Here is an 18619-nt window from a genome sequence, read left to right as displayed (position 1 = left end):
GAGCAGACATGTCTACTGTGGAAAGAGCTGCAAAATCTCTTGGTCAAAGGGGCCATGAACGTGTTCCCCTTCCAGAGAAAGAGTCAGGCCATTACAGCAGATACTGCCTGGTCCCCAAGAAGGGGGGGGGGGGGGTTGCGTCCGATTTTAGATCTATGTGGCTTGAACCGCTCGGTCAGGGTGTTCAAGTTCAAGATGCTAACTGTCAAGACAGTCGTGTCAGAGATCCAACATTACGATTGGCTGATCACGATCGATATCATGGACACATATTTCCATATTGGAATCATGCCACAGCACAGGAAGTTCCTGAGGTTTGCTTTCGGGGACGAAGCCTTCCAGTAACGGGTTCTTCCATTCGGCCTAGCCCTATCACCCCGCACATTCACGAAATGCATGGATGCAGCACTGGCTCCTTCGCGACTCCGGGGCATCCACATTCTGAATTACATAGACGACTGGCTGATCTTAGTGCAGCTCCAAGAACTGGCAGTTCAGCACAAGGATATTGTCTCATCTGGTTTCTCCGGGTCTGAGACTCAACGTCAAAGAGCGTTCTCTCTCCCACTCAGGGAATCACCTATCTGGGGTTACATGGAATTCGATCACGATGCGGGCACAGTTGTCTCCCGCTCGTATCACGTCCATTCAGAACACCCTGAGCAAACTCAGGCTAGGTCAAGGTTGCACTGTTCACCAGTATCAACAAATACTAGGTCTCATGGCGTCTGCGTCCACGGTGATCCCTTTGGGCCTGCTCCATATGAGACCATTTAAGCTGTCTTGCCTCTTACTGATAGCGCCGCGCTGGCCTAATAGGGTATGGTTCTCGGAGCTAATATCTCTCCTCGACGCCTCACCTTGGGTGATTCCAGACAAGAGGGACCTTCTGTCTCAGGCGCAGGGGACGATATTTCATCCCCGGCCCGAATTGTGGAAACTTCATGTTTGGCCCCTGAAGGGTACCAACTGAGGGACACAGGGCTGTCACCTGAGGTTATCGAGACCATTCTTAGTGCTAGGGCTCCCTCTACCAGAAGAATCTACACTGTTACGTCCCATGACGTAAATATTAGTGTGTGTGTGGTGTTGGTGATGTTTTTTTTTGTTTGTTTTTTTTCCTCCTTCTGTTTCTCTCTCTCTCTCTCTCTCTGCCATGCAGCACTCCAAACCATCCGCAGCTGATGCAAATTATTAGGAGCGTGTATAAAGCAGCAAAGAAACTGGGTTCAGGGAGAATCCTTCTTCATCTATCAAAGACACATTGGTGTTATCTGAAGTTGTAAAACTTATTTGTGAAATCTGTTGTCTTGAGTACAGTGACTCTTTAGACTGTGTGAGTTTGAAGAGTAAAACCGTGTAGGGAGACGGGCGCCAATTTGTTTGGATTATCCACTCCTAAACTTTTCTCCTGTTTATTTTTCGTTAGTCAGGGAGAGAGGTAAGATAACTGTCTTTAATTTTAATTTCTTTTTGTTAGGGAATTTAACTGGGTTTAAACTTTAGGAAGCCCCTGTTTTGTTTGTTATTTTGGCCTGGCCCTCTCCTGACGATCTGGTTATTATTTTAATTTGTTTACCTGTTTACTGATCTTTGTTTGTTTTTATAAATATATTGATTAAGCCTTTAATAAAAAGAAAACAATTAATTAAGCATACTCTTTCAGTTTCCTTTTATGACCAGGTGTAAATCAAAGGGTGCTGTGTAAATCTTTTGTACATAAATGTGAAGGACAAATAGAGCTGGGATAGAGGAAGAGGAGACTTCTCAAATTTATCTAGTCAATTCTTTTTGTTTATATCTTTTTTTTTATTTGTTACTCCCTCTTTAAAATACCCTAGACTGGAGAGGGAACGTAACAACACCAATAAATGGGGTGTCTTCGAAAAGTTGTGCAGTTCACATGGTGCAGATTCAGTTAACTGCCAAATTATTTCAGTTCTGGACTTTCTGCAGAAAAAACTGTCAGCAGGCATATGCCCCGCTACTCTCAGGGTTTATGTGGCCGCCATTTCAGCTTGCCACGCCTTGATGGACGGGGTGCCTTTGGGGAGGCATTCTCTACTCGCTCGCTTCATTGGTGGAGCTATGTGACTGAGGCCTCCTGTTAGGACCAGAACCCCTTCATGGGACTTAGCAATAGTTCTGGAGGGTCTGGTTGAGACCCCCTTTGAACCTCTAGATGGTCTTTCTTATGGCGACCCCTATACAGGCAGAGTCCTTAGAAGATTGTGCAAGCTTCGACTGAACCGTTTGCATTGCCCATTGCCAGCAGGATGGTACAGGGTAGTTCTTGACTTAGCAACACCATATAGTCTACAAACTTGTTTGATCAACAAACTCTCAAAACTCTGCCCCTGGTCCAAGTAGAAAAGGCCTGGTACCACAAACTTGTAAATCCACTCCGTAATCAAAACTTGAGCCACAATGGAGGCACGGTGGTCTCGAGTAGGAACTGCCTGGGTGAATTTTGAGAAGACATCGGTCATGATGAGCACATTCTCCATTCCATTCTTGGCAGGTTCGAGAAATCAATCGCCAATATCTCATTCGGACATGACGCAAGGAGATGACCCATGAAAGCATGAAAAGCAGGCTGAGCGTCTTTCAAAACTTGGCATCGCTCACACTCCTGGCACCACCGTTTCACATCCGAAGACATGCCAGGCCAATAACACAGCTGGCGGCCCAACTCCATGGTTCGTTCCACCCCTAGATGTCCATGCCCCTGGTGCAGCTGAGTTAACACCATCCTTCAAAGACATGGGGAGGATCAGCTGAAGCACCTCCTCACCTCCATCGTGATGCGATGTATGATGGTAGAGCACTCCATCCTGCTCCACAAGAGGATACCACTGTCTCAGCACTGACATTTACATTTATGCATTTGGCAGTAATAAGTGCACTGTAAGTCACTTTGGATAAAAGAGTAATCCCCCCGGAGCAACCTGAAGTTAAGTGCCTTGCTCAAGGACACAATGGTGGTGGCTGACTAAATTTTTCTAGGATCTGTAGAAACCCCATCATTGGATATCACATGGCCCAGGTAACAAACCCCTTGTTTGAAGAATGATCATTTCTCTAGTTTGGCTTTAAGGTCCTCCTGCTTCAGCCAAGCCAACACCATCATCCATTCTATATGTTCTACAACTGAGGAGGAAAACACAATGACATCATCCAAGTACAATAACAAAGATTGACAGTGTTGAGCCCTAAACAGCCTCTCCATCAGCCTCTGAAATGTACTTGTGTGATTGCACAAGCCAAAGGCCATGCGATTTCACTCAAAAAGGCCAAAAGGAGTGCAGAATGCAGTTTTTGGCTTATCTCCTTCAGTAACAGGGACTTGATTGTACCCACTGGCCAAATCCATTGTAATAAACCACTGAGCCCTGGGAAGGGTGTCAAGAGATTCTTAATTTCATGGAAGGGGGAATGCATCTTTCCTAGTCTTCCAATTCAACTGCACACACAAAAGATCTGCGTGCTATTGAACACAACACACACTTCCAGCTACGGAACACAGGCTCACGGTCACGGACACAGAGATTGTACAAATATAGAGCACATTCCCACTGCACACATACATACCTTGATTCACTTTAAACGACAAAGGAAATGGGTGACCCAAACTGCACGATTCCAAAAGAAACAAGCATGAGGAGAAAGCCAGGAAAGCCCAGACATCAAACACATCATGGCATGTTTACAAGGTCTGTTTTTATTGTCTGCATAATCAACTTAATTACAGACCAGACATGACTGCAATGTTTGGGCATATGGGGCAAAACATCTAAGTTTGGCTACACAAGGGTGCTCCTTATTTAATTTAAGATTCTGCAATGTTTTTATTGGTCTCCCTCTAGATTGTATAGGCTTGGCCTTAAAGAAATCCCTACTTGCTGGCGACGCCAGTTGCAGGATGGGCACATAGCCCCATTTTGGTTCTGTACTAAGATTCAAGAGTTTTGGTCGAGGGTTTGGTCACAGAGTTACGTCTGTGAGGTATTGAGCACTCAGATTTCACTCTGCCCCAGACTTTGTATTTTGGGTGTTGGGGTGGGCATTAATGTAGGGAATAAACACATAATAACTAGGTCCTAATTTCATGAGTGGTGCACCGAATTGGGCAGAGTGGCAGCCATATGTTCATTCTGTGTTTTCATGTGCTGTTTGTTTTGATTGTTTGATTGTTTCAAAGATTGAAACAATCTTTATTAGAATGCACAATAATGTTCTAATCAGTGGCATACCGCAAATCAACATTATAATCAACACTGGAACACATGAATCCTGTATACATATTGGCTGCCTCTGTGTGGCATTAAAAAGACTGTGTAAACACACAGCATATTTGGCTGATTTGCCACAGTGATGCAGATTCTATGCTGTGGAAAATCCTTCTAGCTTCCTTTTATACCCTTATGTCCGCAGGAGTGGCATGCAAATTCCAATCGCCAATTCTCATTGGCCTTTTCTCAAAGATATGAGGTGTTTTTGGGGCTCTTAAGAGCGACCCCTAGTGTCACTACATCGACACAACATTAAGTGACAGAAGGGGAAAAAAATATTTCAAATGAAAGCTCTCATTCTTATGTGACTATGAAGTGACTATGAAGTTCATTGTGTTGCCCTTATACCACAGTTCAAAAGATTTTCAAAAGAATCCCAAAATAAAATTTTATTTCTGTAAGCCATCAAATACAAATGTCTCTTTTATGTGCCGATGACACCTAGATTGAGTATATAGTCCACTCAGAGGCCACGATATTCAATGAATAAAAGTTGCATGAACTGAAAATTAGACTGTGGCAGATTCACTAAACAGTTGCACCACTTTTGTGTGGTATCGGCACAAATACCTGTCTTATTTACTAACCATCTGCATTCACGTTCAGCGGGCGCAATCAAAGGTGTTGTGAGGGATTTCAGCTGTTCCACTTCCACAAGACCAGCTGTTGGATTAGCCCCGCCCCCTTCTTCCAAAATTCCGAACTCCAAATTTACCAAAATGAGCTTCAGAGCAGAAACGGCTGTTAAAAAAACTGTAGTAAAATAATGCCCTCAATGAACAACTGTTATGAACAACATGGCATAAAAATGCATTATGCCTCAATAATTCACTGCAACTGCAATACTATGAGAACACTCAAAATGACTGACAGGTAGAAAGCGTCATTGTCCGCAGACTGCGGACACATTTTTGTTTGCTGTTTACAGAGTCTGGAGCTGTCACAGAGAGAGATATTAGTTCATTAATATCTTTCAGGGAGTATGAAATTTTTTTGCATACATTTCCATGAATAAAGAATTGCTTACAGCACATTTAAGTGAAGTCATTGTTATACCTTTTTGTGTAAACACGCCTCCTTCCTCTGTAATTAGGCTCATATAAGATTGCGCTTCATTCACAAAACTTCATGCAATTTGCCCTACGCAATTTACATTGCGCAATTTCCGCCAAATCAAATGATCAACCAATCGTTTCAGCCGTATTAATCAAATACTCATCAAATGATGTTGAAGAGCGCTACAACCTGGCATATATCCAGATGCCATGTGTCGTCAAGTGTATGTTCTGCATGTTTAAGTGATGATCCAGGTGCCTGGATCAAAGTGATGCTGTTCATTCCCGGCAGGATGTCCCAGCAGCTATATTCTGCTCAGAATTGGACCACCAGATCAGAATTGCACGTGCAAGTTGCATTCAGCAGCAATTTTGTGGCTGTTTGCACTGTTGCCGGATCTGCATAATTCATTTAGTGAATTGGGCGCTAAACGAGCGCAGTTAACGCATACAAACCCCCCAAAAACGCCGCTTTTAGCGGACGCAATTCATTCTTAGTGAATCTGCCTCTGAATGTCTATAGACGAGCACGTCTGTGAGAGCTGAGTTAGAGAGCACCACCTACATTTCAGATCTGTATATTGTGATGGACGGTGATAGAGGAAAGAATATTTTCCTAATGCTTTTCCTAGTACCTAGTAATGCTTGTGAGGCTTGGTCTTCTGATAATGTGTGGCAATTTTGTCAAAAAGAAAATAGACAAAAGTTTTAGGAGGAATACTGAGAAAACTGCAAATGTGCTCAACATGGTAGAAAGGTATATACTTAACCATGAACAATTGAAAATTGTAGTATTCTGTGATATTTAAAGCTAAAAATGGCTCATAATGGAACTGTGTACATAGAGATACACTAGACCTCCATTTATTTTTCATTCAAAAATCTCTTTTGTGCCAAATCTTGTTGCTTGGCAACTACAATCCTGACAGACTGTTTACTGGAGAGGGTATGTGAGCTGTTGCTTGGTTATTGGTTTGAATCTCTTTAAGTGTTTTGGTCTCTGCTTGGGTGAGGGTCATCCAAATGCTTTTCCATCTTAATATATTGCTGCAAATCTGGATGGTAAGGGTTAGCTAAATATCATGTACCTCATTTCAATAATTCTTATGCTTCATTTTCTTCTCTCCACTGTTCACGTACATCGCCATGGATTATACAAACAAGAACCACTGGCCTAATCCAAAAGCAATTTTACTGCATATATTTGACCATTTAAACTTGACCGAACAGATGAAAGAAAATGTGGTCAAGTATTGCACCTAAAATATAGACTTCTATTATATACATTCTTGTGAATGTTAACCTAAAATCTTGATAACACATTTTCTATAATCAGTTGTTCATTATACAAAATTCGAGTATCAGAATTGACAATGTCAGTTTTAGATAAAGTGTTAAAAAAGGAGATTGCAGAGTTCACTTCCTGAAGGGATGATGACATCATTTTGATAATGCATTTAAAACTGTCAGCAAATGTCTATAGTTAAGTGACTGTAAACAACAAGATAATATGTGCATAAATTGAGAAGAAAAAAATAAATAAAATAAAAAATGGCATATTAGAGACCCCGCCACAAGAGAGCACTCTAATAAGATTTGGAGGTAGAAGGCATGCTGTGCATGTCATCTTTATTTGCAATGTTAGTTTTTGCTAGGTAACAAAAGATTAGTGTTTAAGTATTCAAATGAAATGATTCAGATCAAAAGAGAAGAAGCAGAAGAAGAGCCCCAGATGACAACTTCTGAAATCAGGCCATTATGACATCATCGATGGCAGTTCCATCGTGAATGCTGAATATTCTATCACCGTAAGTCAAGTGGAGGTTTTTCAACAGTCATGTTACATTTCTTTGAATGTAAAACAGAACAATCCAAAAAAACAAAGCCTGCATTCCTGAGAAGAAAGGGGAAAAGAACTACGAGGAATTTCAATACTGTGCTGGGCTTGAAGGCACAGTAATTGCGCTGCTATAAAAAATAAATGGCTTCTGGTTAGTAAAACTCCTCTGTCTTCAAATCTCTATATCTGATACATTATGCATACATGTACAAACACATACACTGCATTTACAGTATATCCATGACATACTCTAACTGACAGACATACATGCTTAATTTACATTGTCTTAATATACATACATTAAGTTTGCTTAGTATGTATATTTTTGTGTGTGTGTGCATATACACTCACCTAAAGGATTATTAGGAACACCTGTTCAATTTCTCATTAATGCAATTATCTAATCAACCAATCACATGGCAGTTTCTTCAATGCATTTAGGGGTGTGGTCCTGGTCAAGACAATCTCCTGAACTCCAAACTGAATGTCAGAATGGGAAAGAAAGGTGATTTAAGCAATTTTGAGCGTGGCATGGTTGTTGGTGCCAGACGGGCCGGTCTGAGTATTTCACAATCTGCTCAGTTACTGGGATTTTCACGCACAACCATTTCTAGGGTTTACAAAGAATGGTGTGAAAAGGGAAAAACATCCAGTATGCGGCAGTCCTGTGGGCTGAAAATGCCTTGTTGATGCTAGAGGTCAGAGGAGAATGGGCCGACTGATTCAAGCTGATAGAAGAGCAACTTTGCGTGAAATAAACACTCGTTACAACCGAGGTATGCAGCAAAGCATTTGTGAAGCCACAACACGCACAACCTTGAGGCGGATGGGCTACAACAGCAGAAGACCCCACCGGGTACCACTCATCTCCACTACAAATAGGAAAAAGAGGCTACAATTTGCAAGAGCTCACCAAAATTGGACAGTTGAAGACTGGAAAAATGTTGCCTGGTCTGATGAGTCTCGATTTCTGTTGAGACATTCAGATGGTAGAGTCAGAATTTGGCGTAAACAGAATGAGAACATGGATCCATCATGCCTTGTTACCACTGTGCAGGCTGGTGGTGGTGGTGTAATGGTGTGGGGGATGTTTTCTTGGCACACTTTAGGCCACTTAGTGCCAATTGGGCATCATTTAAATGCCACGGCCTACCTGAGCATTGTTTCTGACCATGTCCATCCCTTTATGGCCACCATGTACCCATCCTCTGATGGCTACTTCCAGCAGGATAATGCACCATGTCACAAAGCTCGAATCATTTCAAATTGGTTTCTTGAACATGACAATGAGTTCACTGTACTAAAATGGCCCCCACAGTCACCAGATCTCAACCCAATAGAGCATCTTTGGGATGTGGTGGAACGGGAGCTTCGTGCCCTGGATGTGCATCCCACAAATCTCCATCAACTGCAAGATGCTATCCTATCAATATAGGCCAACATTTCTAAAGAATGCTTTCAGCACCTTGTTGAATCAATGCCACGTAGAATTAAGGCAGTTCTGAAGGCGAAAGGGGGTCAAACACAGTATTAGTATGGTGTTCCTAATAATCCTTTAGGTGAGTGTATATATATATATTTCATTACAAAACATAAAATTAATTTAATAAAAAACCTTTTTGAAATTGATGACTTGGACCAAATAATAAAGAAAAGCAGCCAATAAGTGCCCAAAGATGGGAACTCCTTCAATACTGTTTAAAAGCATCTCAGGGTGATTCCTCAAGAAGTTGCTTGAGAAAATGTCAAGAGTACATGTCTGCTAATTCTACATAAAGGGGGACTATATTGAAGATGCTAAAATATAACACAGTTTTAATTTATTTTGGATTTTGTTTAGTCACAACATAATTCCCATAGTTCCATTTTTTTATTCCATAGTTTTGATGACTTTACTACTTTTCTAAAATGTAAAAATAATAATAATAATAATAAAGAATGAGTAAGTGACCCCAAACCTTTGAACGGCAGTGTATATACATTTAGCAGACACTTAAAATAGACTTTCTACCAGTTTACAAACCCCTTACACAAAGTGGGGTTCAAGACTGAGACCACAACAAAGTGAAAATACTTCTATTTTGCATTTAATTTTAAAAAATACATATGTACATCATTTTAATACAATAAAGTCTGATATTGCATAACTTAATCCTCAAATGTGCAGTTATTATGAATTATTAGTCCGGTAGATGGCACGTTTGATGGCATCAAGTATACCAGAGTGCCTTGTAAGAAATGTTTTTAGAATACATGTGAAGCCAAACTCATCATAATTAGTAAATCAGTTGTCTGTATGGTTAGGCTGTACTTCCCACTTCCTTCTATGGAGAAATCCCACCTTGTACAGTACAAGGCTTTGTTGGTGTTTGCATTGGCCAACTAAAAAAGACTGACACTAGACACCACTTTAGCTCTTCCATGGAGTGACACGCACACATCAGGGCCGCCATCTTGCTGCCACTATCCAAACATGTCCTTATTTTTAGTAAGGGTCAAAGTCCTCTGCAAAACTTAATATGGCAGTAGAATCCTGTTGCCCTCCCTCTCTGGTTTCCTAATACCTGCCTCTCTCTTACACGGAAAGGAAGACACACAGCCACCCTATGCATGTCTCTCTGTTTTGAGTTTATTACTCTATTTCATTCTATTTATTTTGTTTCATTTAGCTTGGTTTGGTTTGGTTTTGATTTGTTTAAATTGCTTAGCTTTTTATAGTTTTGTTTGCTTTCATTTGGATTAGTTTTCTATATATATGTATTTTAGTTCCGTCGGGTTTGGTTCAGGTTTGTTTTGTTTACTTTCGTTTAAATTTGTTTTATTTAGTTTTGTTTAGTTTTCTTGGTTTTGTTCAATTTTGTTTAGTTTTACTTACTTTCAGTTAGATTAGTTTTGTTTTGTTTAGTTCTGTTTAGTTTTTTAACTTTCACTAAATTTGAGTTTGTTGCTTCCAACATTCCAAGGTGTCTCCAACTGATCATATTTGAATCCACCCAATTTAAGCATTCATATCATTCCCTAGAAGTGGCCAATCACGTTGCCTCCATTGCCTTGACTATACCTAACTGTCTCATTGGAGTGGACACAGTTTAAGTATCATATGAGTAGCCCCAACACATAGCATACCTATGTCCAAAGATAAATCCAGTCTCCCCTCCCACCCCACCCCCAAGGGCATAAACAAGTCAACTTGTGCATGTGTCTTTTTAAAAGGGAGAGTGAAGAGCAAGTATTGCTCTTCTCTGGGTGGCGGGCACACAAACTGGACCTTGTTCCTAATAGTTTTAGTTAGGAACAAAGTAAAATCAAGAAATCTTTGAACTTTATCAAGTGGGACATCAAGGTGACATGAGGTGGGGTTTAGTGCTCGTGGGTGTTCTGCTGTCTTTTGGTTCTCTGTGTTGGGGGGAGAAGGGCCTGGAATTCCCCGAATATGATGGACAAGACCGTGTCCATCAAATGACCAACAAGAACTACAAGTCTGTGATGAAGAAATACGATGTCATGGTGATCTACTACCACAAACCTGTTGGCGTGGACTGCATGTCCAGGAAGCAGTTTGAGGTGGAAGAACTTGCTTTGGAGGTGCGTGTGAAATAAATGAAATGGGAATTGGAAAAGATCCAAGTGAATGTGTGGACTTACTGGGTGTCCATTGCGTTGGATCCCAAGGAGGTAGGTAGGGTTCTGAACTCTGTCCAAGACCACCGGCTTGGGCGCTCCCATATATCTGATATCCCTCTGATGTGGACTATGCTATGCATGCACCCTTGTCAAAGAAGAATTCTTGAATTCTAACTTGCCATATGAACACTGAGGCACAATGCCAGTTGAGTCATAGGTCACAGATGCCCAAAAACAATAAGTGAGTTCCTATGGGGGACAAGCATGTTATCTTCCATAATTTACAACAGGTGTCATAGTATCAAACCCCAGAAGAGGTGGCCCATTAACTGGAGAGGTAATGAGATCAACAATGAGCATTGTACACTTGAAAAATGCTCTTACCCAGTAAGACAGTCTTACAAGGTGATTCACATTAGAAATTTTGTTGTGGACTTGAGTCCGTTTGATGTTACAATTGGGTGTGAAAGTAGTTTTCTGAACATAGGAACCATACCTGAGTCCATTGAAAAGGTGACGTGGAGTCCAGTTAAGTTTTCAGTTGGCATGAAAGCAACTTGTCCTAAATTGAACCTTTGGAATTGCCTTTGGACAGCAGTTCCCATTCTTTGCATTTCAAGTGCTGCTTTATGTGGGTACAGATTTGGTAATACATTAAAAATGTATATATATACATTTACAGCACAAATTATGGTTACTCCAGAGATGTTTAAACGCTGGAAATGTCCTGCCCCTTACTGAAATGGAAAATATGATTGGCTAGCAAAGATCTAATCATGTCTGAAATGAATCAGATTAGTAGGACTGTCTGTCTTGCCCATGCCATCAGTTGTGCTCTTGCCTCCCGCTGCTCCGTGCACAAATAGAGAGAATCTCTGTACACTTATTAAAAACACACACAATTCACTCAATGGTGCTGCAGCGTCACGTTAGTAGATTGAAAATGTTCCAGGTCAAAATCCTACTCATTGTTCTGGCAACCATACGTATCATCACTTATTTTAGGTGGCCATACGCAATATCCTAAGAAAACAGAGGTGGGCATATGGCATATGCCTGTGAATGCCTTTGACTACACTACCGATTAGGGTAAGCCAGTGGCGGTTCTCTTAAGAAGAACAGTGGTTTAGGCATACAGACATTATGTGTGATTAGCTTATTATGTTGAACTTAACAAGTATTTTTACTGCAATTTGTAATAGAAATGTAAATGCTAATGGGAGGTCAGCTAACGAGCCTCCTCTTTCCAGCCGTTGCAAGTGTTGATGTCTCAGAGTATTGCAGTGTCTTCTTACAGAACAGCTGTGTCGCTGTTCATATTTCATGGGGCTGTAGTACGCTCAGCACAGTGGCGATTGCTTTAAGACTACACAGGAAGCACTGATTCGCTTAAAATTCCATTAAAATTGTGCAATGAAATGTTTGACAAATTGCATTTAATATCTCAATAATTTCGATAATTATTGTCCCAGCTTGTTCTGTTGATGTTATCTACATGATTATGTCTGTCGAAGTTCACGGATAAACCGCCCATAGAGCCCCATTGAAGAAATGCTTCATGCAGGGAGTCTAAATTCCTAGGTATAAGTCCATTGTGACGCGAACACTCAGTGTCTGTGTACAGTCGAACTCGAGCCTGTCAAAATATACGCCATATACTGTAACTGTCCGCGCATGCACAGGCGGTTTGTGTGTGCATGCTGCAAATGCTAAGAAACACCAAACTATTTCTCTTCAGGAGTTTAGAACCATAAAGATTTTTAAGATCTCATCATATTCATAAGAACTTTACATTCCTACAGACTCAGGTTATTAAAATGCACATATTTCCAGACCTCCTCAAACATGCACTCTTCAATTGCACATCCACTGTTGTTGTTTTTACCTTCATCTCCAGATGTTTAGCAGCGATTACATCTTCTTCTAGCGCTTCTTTGTGACAGCAGCGGCTCAAATGTGAGTTTTGCCACCTTGTGGACCCTCGAATGAGTGCAAATAACTCATATGCATATGCAGTCTGCACGTTCAAAAACTCGCACTTAGAATTATTCAGGCTGCGTATGTTCAGTGCTTGAGCACACTGCTGATGACTAGATTTGCATCACGTGTCCTGTATATGATGTAAATAAAAAGGTTCTGTATTTTTGGTATTTTGTTTTTGATCAGTAAGTTGTATGTTTTTATATGTTAATGTGTTTTTTTTTTGTGAGTTGGCTTTTTGGGGCAAACTGGTAGATACTGCTAATGTTGTTGATTTAATTTTGGAGAAATCATTCAAGTCAAAATAGACCTTTCTCTTTCCTAGCATGTGTCCCGCGTAGGTGCAGGGTCTGCTTCGTGATAGTCCGCATATATTTGATTTGGCACAAATTTCACACCGGATGCCCTTACTGACGCAACCCCCAGGATGTGGACTCCCAGTGGACTCTCACTCACAAACATACAATTTAGAGTCTCCAGTTTACTTAACCTACATGTTTTGGACTTGTGGGTAAAACCGGAGTACTTGGAGGAAACCCACTTAAACATGGGTAGAACATGCAAACTCCACACATAAAGGCCCTCGTTGAGCCGGGACTCAAACCCAGGACCAGTGCTAGCCACTGACTCATTCAGGGGTGAAATGGGTAGCGAGAGGTAGGCCTATAGTTCAACTCTGAATCATTTTGACATTGATTCTCTTACTGTCACCTTAATGTTAATGTTATACATAATGTTAATAATGTTATACATTATTATTTTTTATAAATCTATCAATTCAAAAATATTCTTATTGTTATCCACATTCATAGTAGCATGTTGTTACTAGGAACATTCTGGAGGTGAACAGTATATTTGACAGCAATCCCATTGTGGTGAGCAGGGTGGAGCTGAGTGGCGTCTGGTCAGAGCGAGGCTAGGACGATAAGTGGCGAATGACTTCCACCTGCGTTCTTATGTGTGGTTTTATGATTTGACGTAGCTGGCTGAAAAGTGTGTTTTTGTTTCTTTACACACTGAAAAGTGCATTAAATGTCTATGTGTTTGTCAAGCCGGTCCCAGCTTCCTCCTTACCTCCCTAAGTGTTACACCCATATTCTAGCAATACAACCAGAGCTCCTGCATGAACACCTCCGGAAGCTAATATAGAGCTCTTACTTAGAGATTTGCTTTCCAATGGTACATTAATATTTGTAATTGATGGTTGTTTGATTTTCTCATAAAGATGATCGTAGTTAAACGTGCTTACCTTACCTGAAAATGTTCACAAATCCTTTGGGATTCAGAAAATTGGAAGTTTCTAAACTATTGTAAAAGCACAAAGACACATCAGAAAATCAGTGAAATGTTAATATTACACAGTGACGTCAACAGTGTTTCACTTATATTTCATAATTGTTGGGGTTTGAAGATAATTCAATTTGTCCATACAAAGAGTGGAAGTTATACTTTAATTAGTCTTATTGGGATGTTATTTATTCATGAATATAAATTAAATTACTTGAAGGTCTTTCTCTGACAAAGTTTCTCATTCATTCACCAATTATCGATTTTCGAGATTTTGTCCCTTCGAATTTTGTGGAAAGACAAATGTTTAATTTGCTGAATGAATGACACCAAGGTACACAACAAAACATATGACATATTTAACAGACTGTTCTTCCATCAATGACTGTATCGTTTTCATTAGCAATACGGCATCTACTATGATTAAGGCCTATCGGTTGACATATTTGTCATGGACCCACCAAGATTATACATCCTAACAGCAAAGCTACACAAATTTATAGTTAGTTTGGCTAATGTTAGTAATGCTAATGATGTCCAAGTTGGCAAGTGCCCAAAACCAGCAGCTAACCATCTTGGATTGGTTTAAGCAGATATCTTTTTCAGTAGGGATATGTCTTATTTAGAATTAAGCACCTTTTATTATATTTTGTATGACTTTTTCCTTCGAGCGTTTGCTATACCACGTTCTGTCAACAGTTAAAGCTTTCAGAAAAGGGTAAGAGCACTCATTTACCAGCCCCCATGTTCCTTTTCAGCCAGTTAAACCAGCCTTCTGCACTGCTGATTTCAACAGAAAGACATAAAGCGTCATTGTCTACTCTGCCTGATTTGCCTCTTTATCAGCATGTGAAATCTGAAAATACTGCACAGTTAAACCCCTAATCTAGCAGAGCTCTGTCATAGCTACCAGAATGTCATCAGAGACCCCCACAGAACCTGCCTACTAATGCACCACCACTGAAATGGCAATAGTGTCATTATTTCTGGATTTTTCTTATATGCAGATACATTATAATACAGCAAGGGAATACACATAGCACTGGAAATGGGCAAGTGCTCACTGTATGTCTGACTGTGCAGACAACTTCCAACCAGTCAGACAGTTCCATAGGGTTTTGAATAAAAGTGAGAAGACTTTCCATCCTGTTCTAAATCAACTCCAGAACTAAGGTTCCTAGAGAGTCTCAAATCGATTCTCAGGATGTGACAACCCCAAGCAACTGTCTTACATCACAGATGTCATGGTAAATAAAGCCCTTTCCAGTGTTGTGGCTCTAGGAACCTGTGGAGTTTGTCCATTGTTAAGGCCCCAATATTCTTCCAGAGAAGTTCTTCTTCATTCAAGGCTTAAAAGAAGTTGTAAACAGCCAAGCAACAGTATACTGTTTCCAGACATTTAGACACCGGTCACACCGCTGTGGGAGGCGTTTAGAAGTACAGTTAAATATGATGATGCTTGGAATAACCTTTACTAATGTGGCTTTAAAATTTGTTATCAATGGAAGTGGAGCGTAGTTCTAGCGGGAAGACCAGCAGGTGTACATCATCACATCATTAGCTGGGTAACTCCTAGGCAATAGCACGTAAGCCAATGCTTTATAAGTCTGCTCACAATCTATCACATTGCTGTTTCGGTGTGCTAACACTGCAACCTCCATCTCCCCACCACCACCAGTTGAGCCCTGTCCCGCAGGGGGGTAGGCTCCTCGCCCCTGCCTCCTATCTCCGTTTTACATCTATCAAATAAAGGGCATCTCAAACTTCACTCAAGCCTGCATGTCTTCCCGATATAAATGACTTTATGCCACATTACGAACCACTGTAACAAATGCAAAAAGACTGTCTTTTTGGCCATATTTTGTTCTAAATGACATCGTACCCATTCATTCTTCGCTTTCGTATGATATACTGTATATTTGCCAAACTACAAGCTATTAGTTTTATTGTTTCAGTCAAGCCTTTATAATCATCCAGTTCATAACTCCTTCTTTTCTTTCCTTCCTATATCAAAGGGATAGTTCACCCCAAAATGAAAACTCTGTCTTAATTTACTCATGTCTGTCCAAACCCATACGACTTGATGTTGTCTGCGGTACACAGAAGGATATATTTTAAAGAATTTTGCGAAAGCAGTTGATATTGACCCAACTAACAATTAGTTAGTTACAAATAGGTCCTATAACATTGTGGGAAAGTTCGTTTATGGTTAAAAAAATTAGGTGTTGATTTTCTAGTTTTTATGTCATGACATCATTACGTTTGGTCACAACACACTGTGACAAGGAGGAGGGCGGGGACAAGCCGTGACTATGCATGACCAGCCTCCAATTGGGCTAATCAGCTGAGGAGAGGGACAAGTGCAATGAGATGTGGCAGTTCAGGAGAGAGAGAGAGCTACAGGCTGCTGCTCTTTATGCGTTTAGGTTTTGTGTGTCTTTATGTTTAACTTTATTACAAATATTTGAGTACTCCAGGTAGGGAAGGAGGTATTGCCCCAAGTGAAGGAGTTCAAGTACCTCGGGTCTTGTTCACGAGTGAGGGTACAATGGAGCGGGAGGTTGGCCGGAGAATTGGGGCAGCGGGGTGGAATTGCGCTCGCTCTTTCGCACCGTTTTCATGAAAAGAAAGCTGAGCCGGAAGGCAAAGCTCTCGATCTACCGGTCAATTTTTGTTCCTACCCTCACCTATGGTCATGAAGGCTGGGTCATGACCGAATGAACTAGGTTGCGAGTACAAGCGGCCAAAATGGGGTTCCTCAGAAGGGTGGCGGGCTTCTCCCTTAGAGATAGGGTGAGGAGCTCAGTCATCCGTGAGGAGCTCGGAGTAGAGCCGCTGCTCCTTTGCGGCGAAAGGAGTCAGTTGAGGTGGTTTGGGCATCTGGTAAGGATGCCCCCTGGCCGCCTCCCTAGGGAGGTGTTTCAGGCACGTCCAGCTGGGAGGACGCCTCGGGGAAGACCCAGGATTAGGTGGAGAGATTACATTTCCACAATGGCTTGGGAACACCTCGGGGTCCCCCAGTCAGAGCTGGTTAATGTGGCTCGGGATAGAGAAGTTTGGGGCCCCCTGCTGGAGCGGCTGCCCCCGCGACCCGACTTTGGATAAGCGGTTGAAGATGGATGATGGACAAATATTTGATGCTTCGTCTGGATCCCGCCTCCTCCATTCCATTGAACCCTGTTACATGCACCCAAGAACAAATGAGGCTTGATGTTATGGATGGGGATAAATAATTAGATTTTATTTGAAAATGAATAATGACCTAGGTTCAGTCTGCTAATCATACAAAGTGACTGTATGCCTTCAGATGACTTGGAATATGACGCATAAGTTGCAGTCGAATATTTTTATGGACACTTCTGGGTGCTTTTCAAAGCTTTAAAGTCAGTCAATCAAATTGTATTGTACAGAAAACAGTGATTGTGACATTCTTGAAGATATTTTCTTTTTTTTTTTGTGCTGAAAAAGGAAAGTCCCGTGGTTTTAAAATGACAGATTTTTAAAATTTTGCATGAGCCATTCCTGAAAATAACACATTTATTAATTCATCCGTAGTGACTATGTAAACACTGGCAATATTTGTGCATGATGAAGCATTTAAATTATAATAATCTTAAATGCAGTGAAGTTTCTTTATCACCTCAGACATCAAGATCTGTCTTGACCATGAAAGTTGCAGCCCTCTACAAAAAAATCTAAACTAGCCGCAAATTTGCAGCACATTTTCCGCTCATTATTTTCACATGCTAATGAGCTTGTGTTTCGTGTAGCTCTTCACTGGTAGCGGTGAACCTCTGGCAAAGCTTTGGCAACAACAGATAATTTGCCGCTAGTTTGCAGCAAAACTCATTTGCATGTGAAAATTATTAGTGTTGAATTTATGTCAGATTTGCCATGAATTCTAGATTTTTGTAAGGGTCAGGGACTGCTGTGCATCAGCAATTCTTCAGCCCACTAAATTCACTGCCAGAATAGCTGCTGCTATCTTTGGGACTGACTGTTAGCGGCTAATTTTAGCCAGTATGACTAATGTTCTCACTTCCTTCTGACATTCAGCCTCACTGTCTTCACTTCTGTGGTTTGTTAATTTTTTCTCTCGATCTTGATCCTGAGATTTTTCTTTCTTTTCGCAGTCTTTCTTCATGCTAATCATTCTAGCACAACTGTGTTTGTGTTAATGTTAAAAGTGCACCCACTAGTGGATCTGATAGACACTTAGGTGATGAAAAATACAAAGGTTTAAAGACCTTTTTTCTCAAATGCATTATAGGATTCAAGATTTTAGATGGCTGTTTCTCTTTATGCATAACTTATGACTGTCAAGCACAAACACAAATGCATTATTTATGAGACTTGACAGAGTTTATTTGTGTCTGCCAATAACAAATCATGTTACTCTGGTTACATAATCAACAAACATTTCATGTCATGGAGCGTTCAGAGCATTTGAAATATTTAGAAGAACATGACAACCATTTGGGATGCAGTCATACATTTTAAAGCACACACAAAAAAATAAAAAAATGGATTAACATTCTAAA

At 40.8% G+C, this 18619-nt stretch overlaps 1 protein-coding gene across 2 annotated transcripts in view; it reads left to right on the top strand.

The window, feature by feature from the left end:
* Positions 1–10411: 10411 nt before the first annotated feature.
* Positions 10412–18619, top strand: part of LOC127619717 (calsequestrin-1-like) — a 44647-nt gene continuing 36439 nt past the window's right edge. For both annotated transcript variants that reach the window (XM_052092685.1, XM_052092680.1), the window contains exon 1: positions 10412–10772. In XM_052092685.1, coding sequence (XP_051948645.1) covers positions 10536–10772 — 237 coding nt within the window. In that variant the 5' untranslated portion in view covers positions 10412–10535. The remainder of the gene's footprint in view (positions 10773–18619) is intronic.

The sequence above is a fragment of the Xyrauchen texanus genome, chromosome 2 (genome assembly GCF_025860055.1).
Source record: "Xyrauchen texanus isolate HMW12.3.18 chromosome 2, RBS_HiC_50CHRs, whole genome shotgun sequence".
Taxonomy (NCBI): domain Eukaryota; kingdom Metazoa; phylum Chordata; class Actinopteri; order Cypriniformes; family Catostomidae; genus Xyrauchen; species Xyrauchen texanus.
The sequence above is the reverse complement of the archived record's forward strand: the minus strand, read 5'-3'. Positions and strand labels throughout refer to the sequence as shown.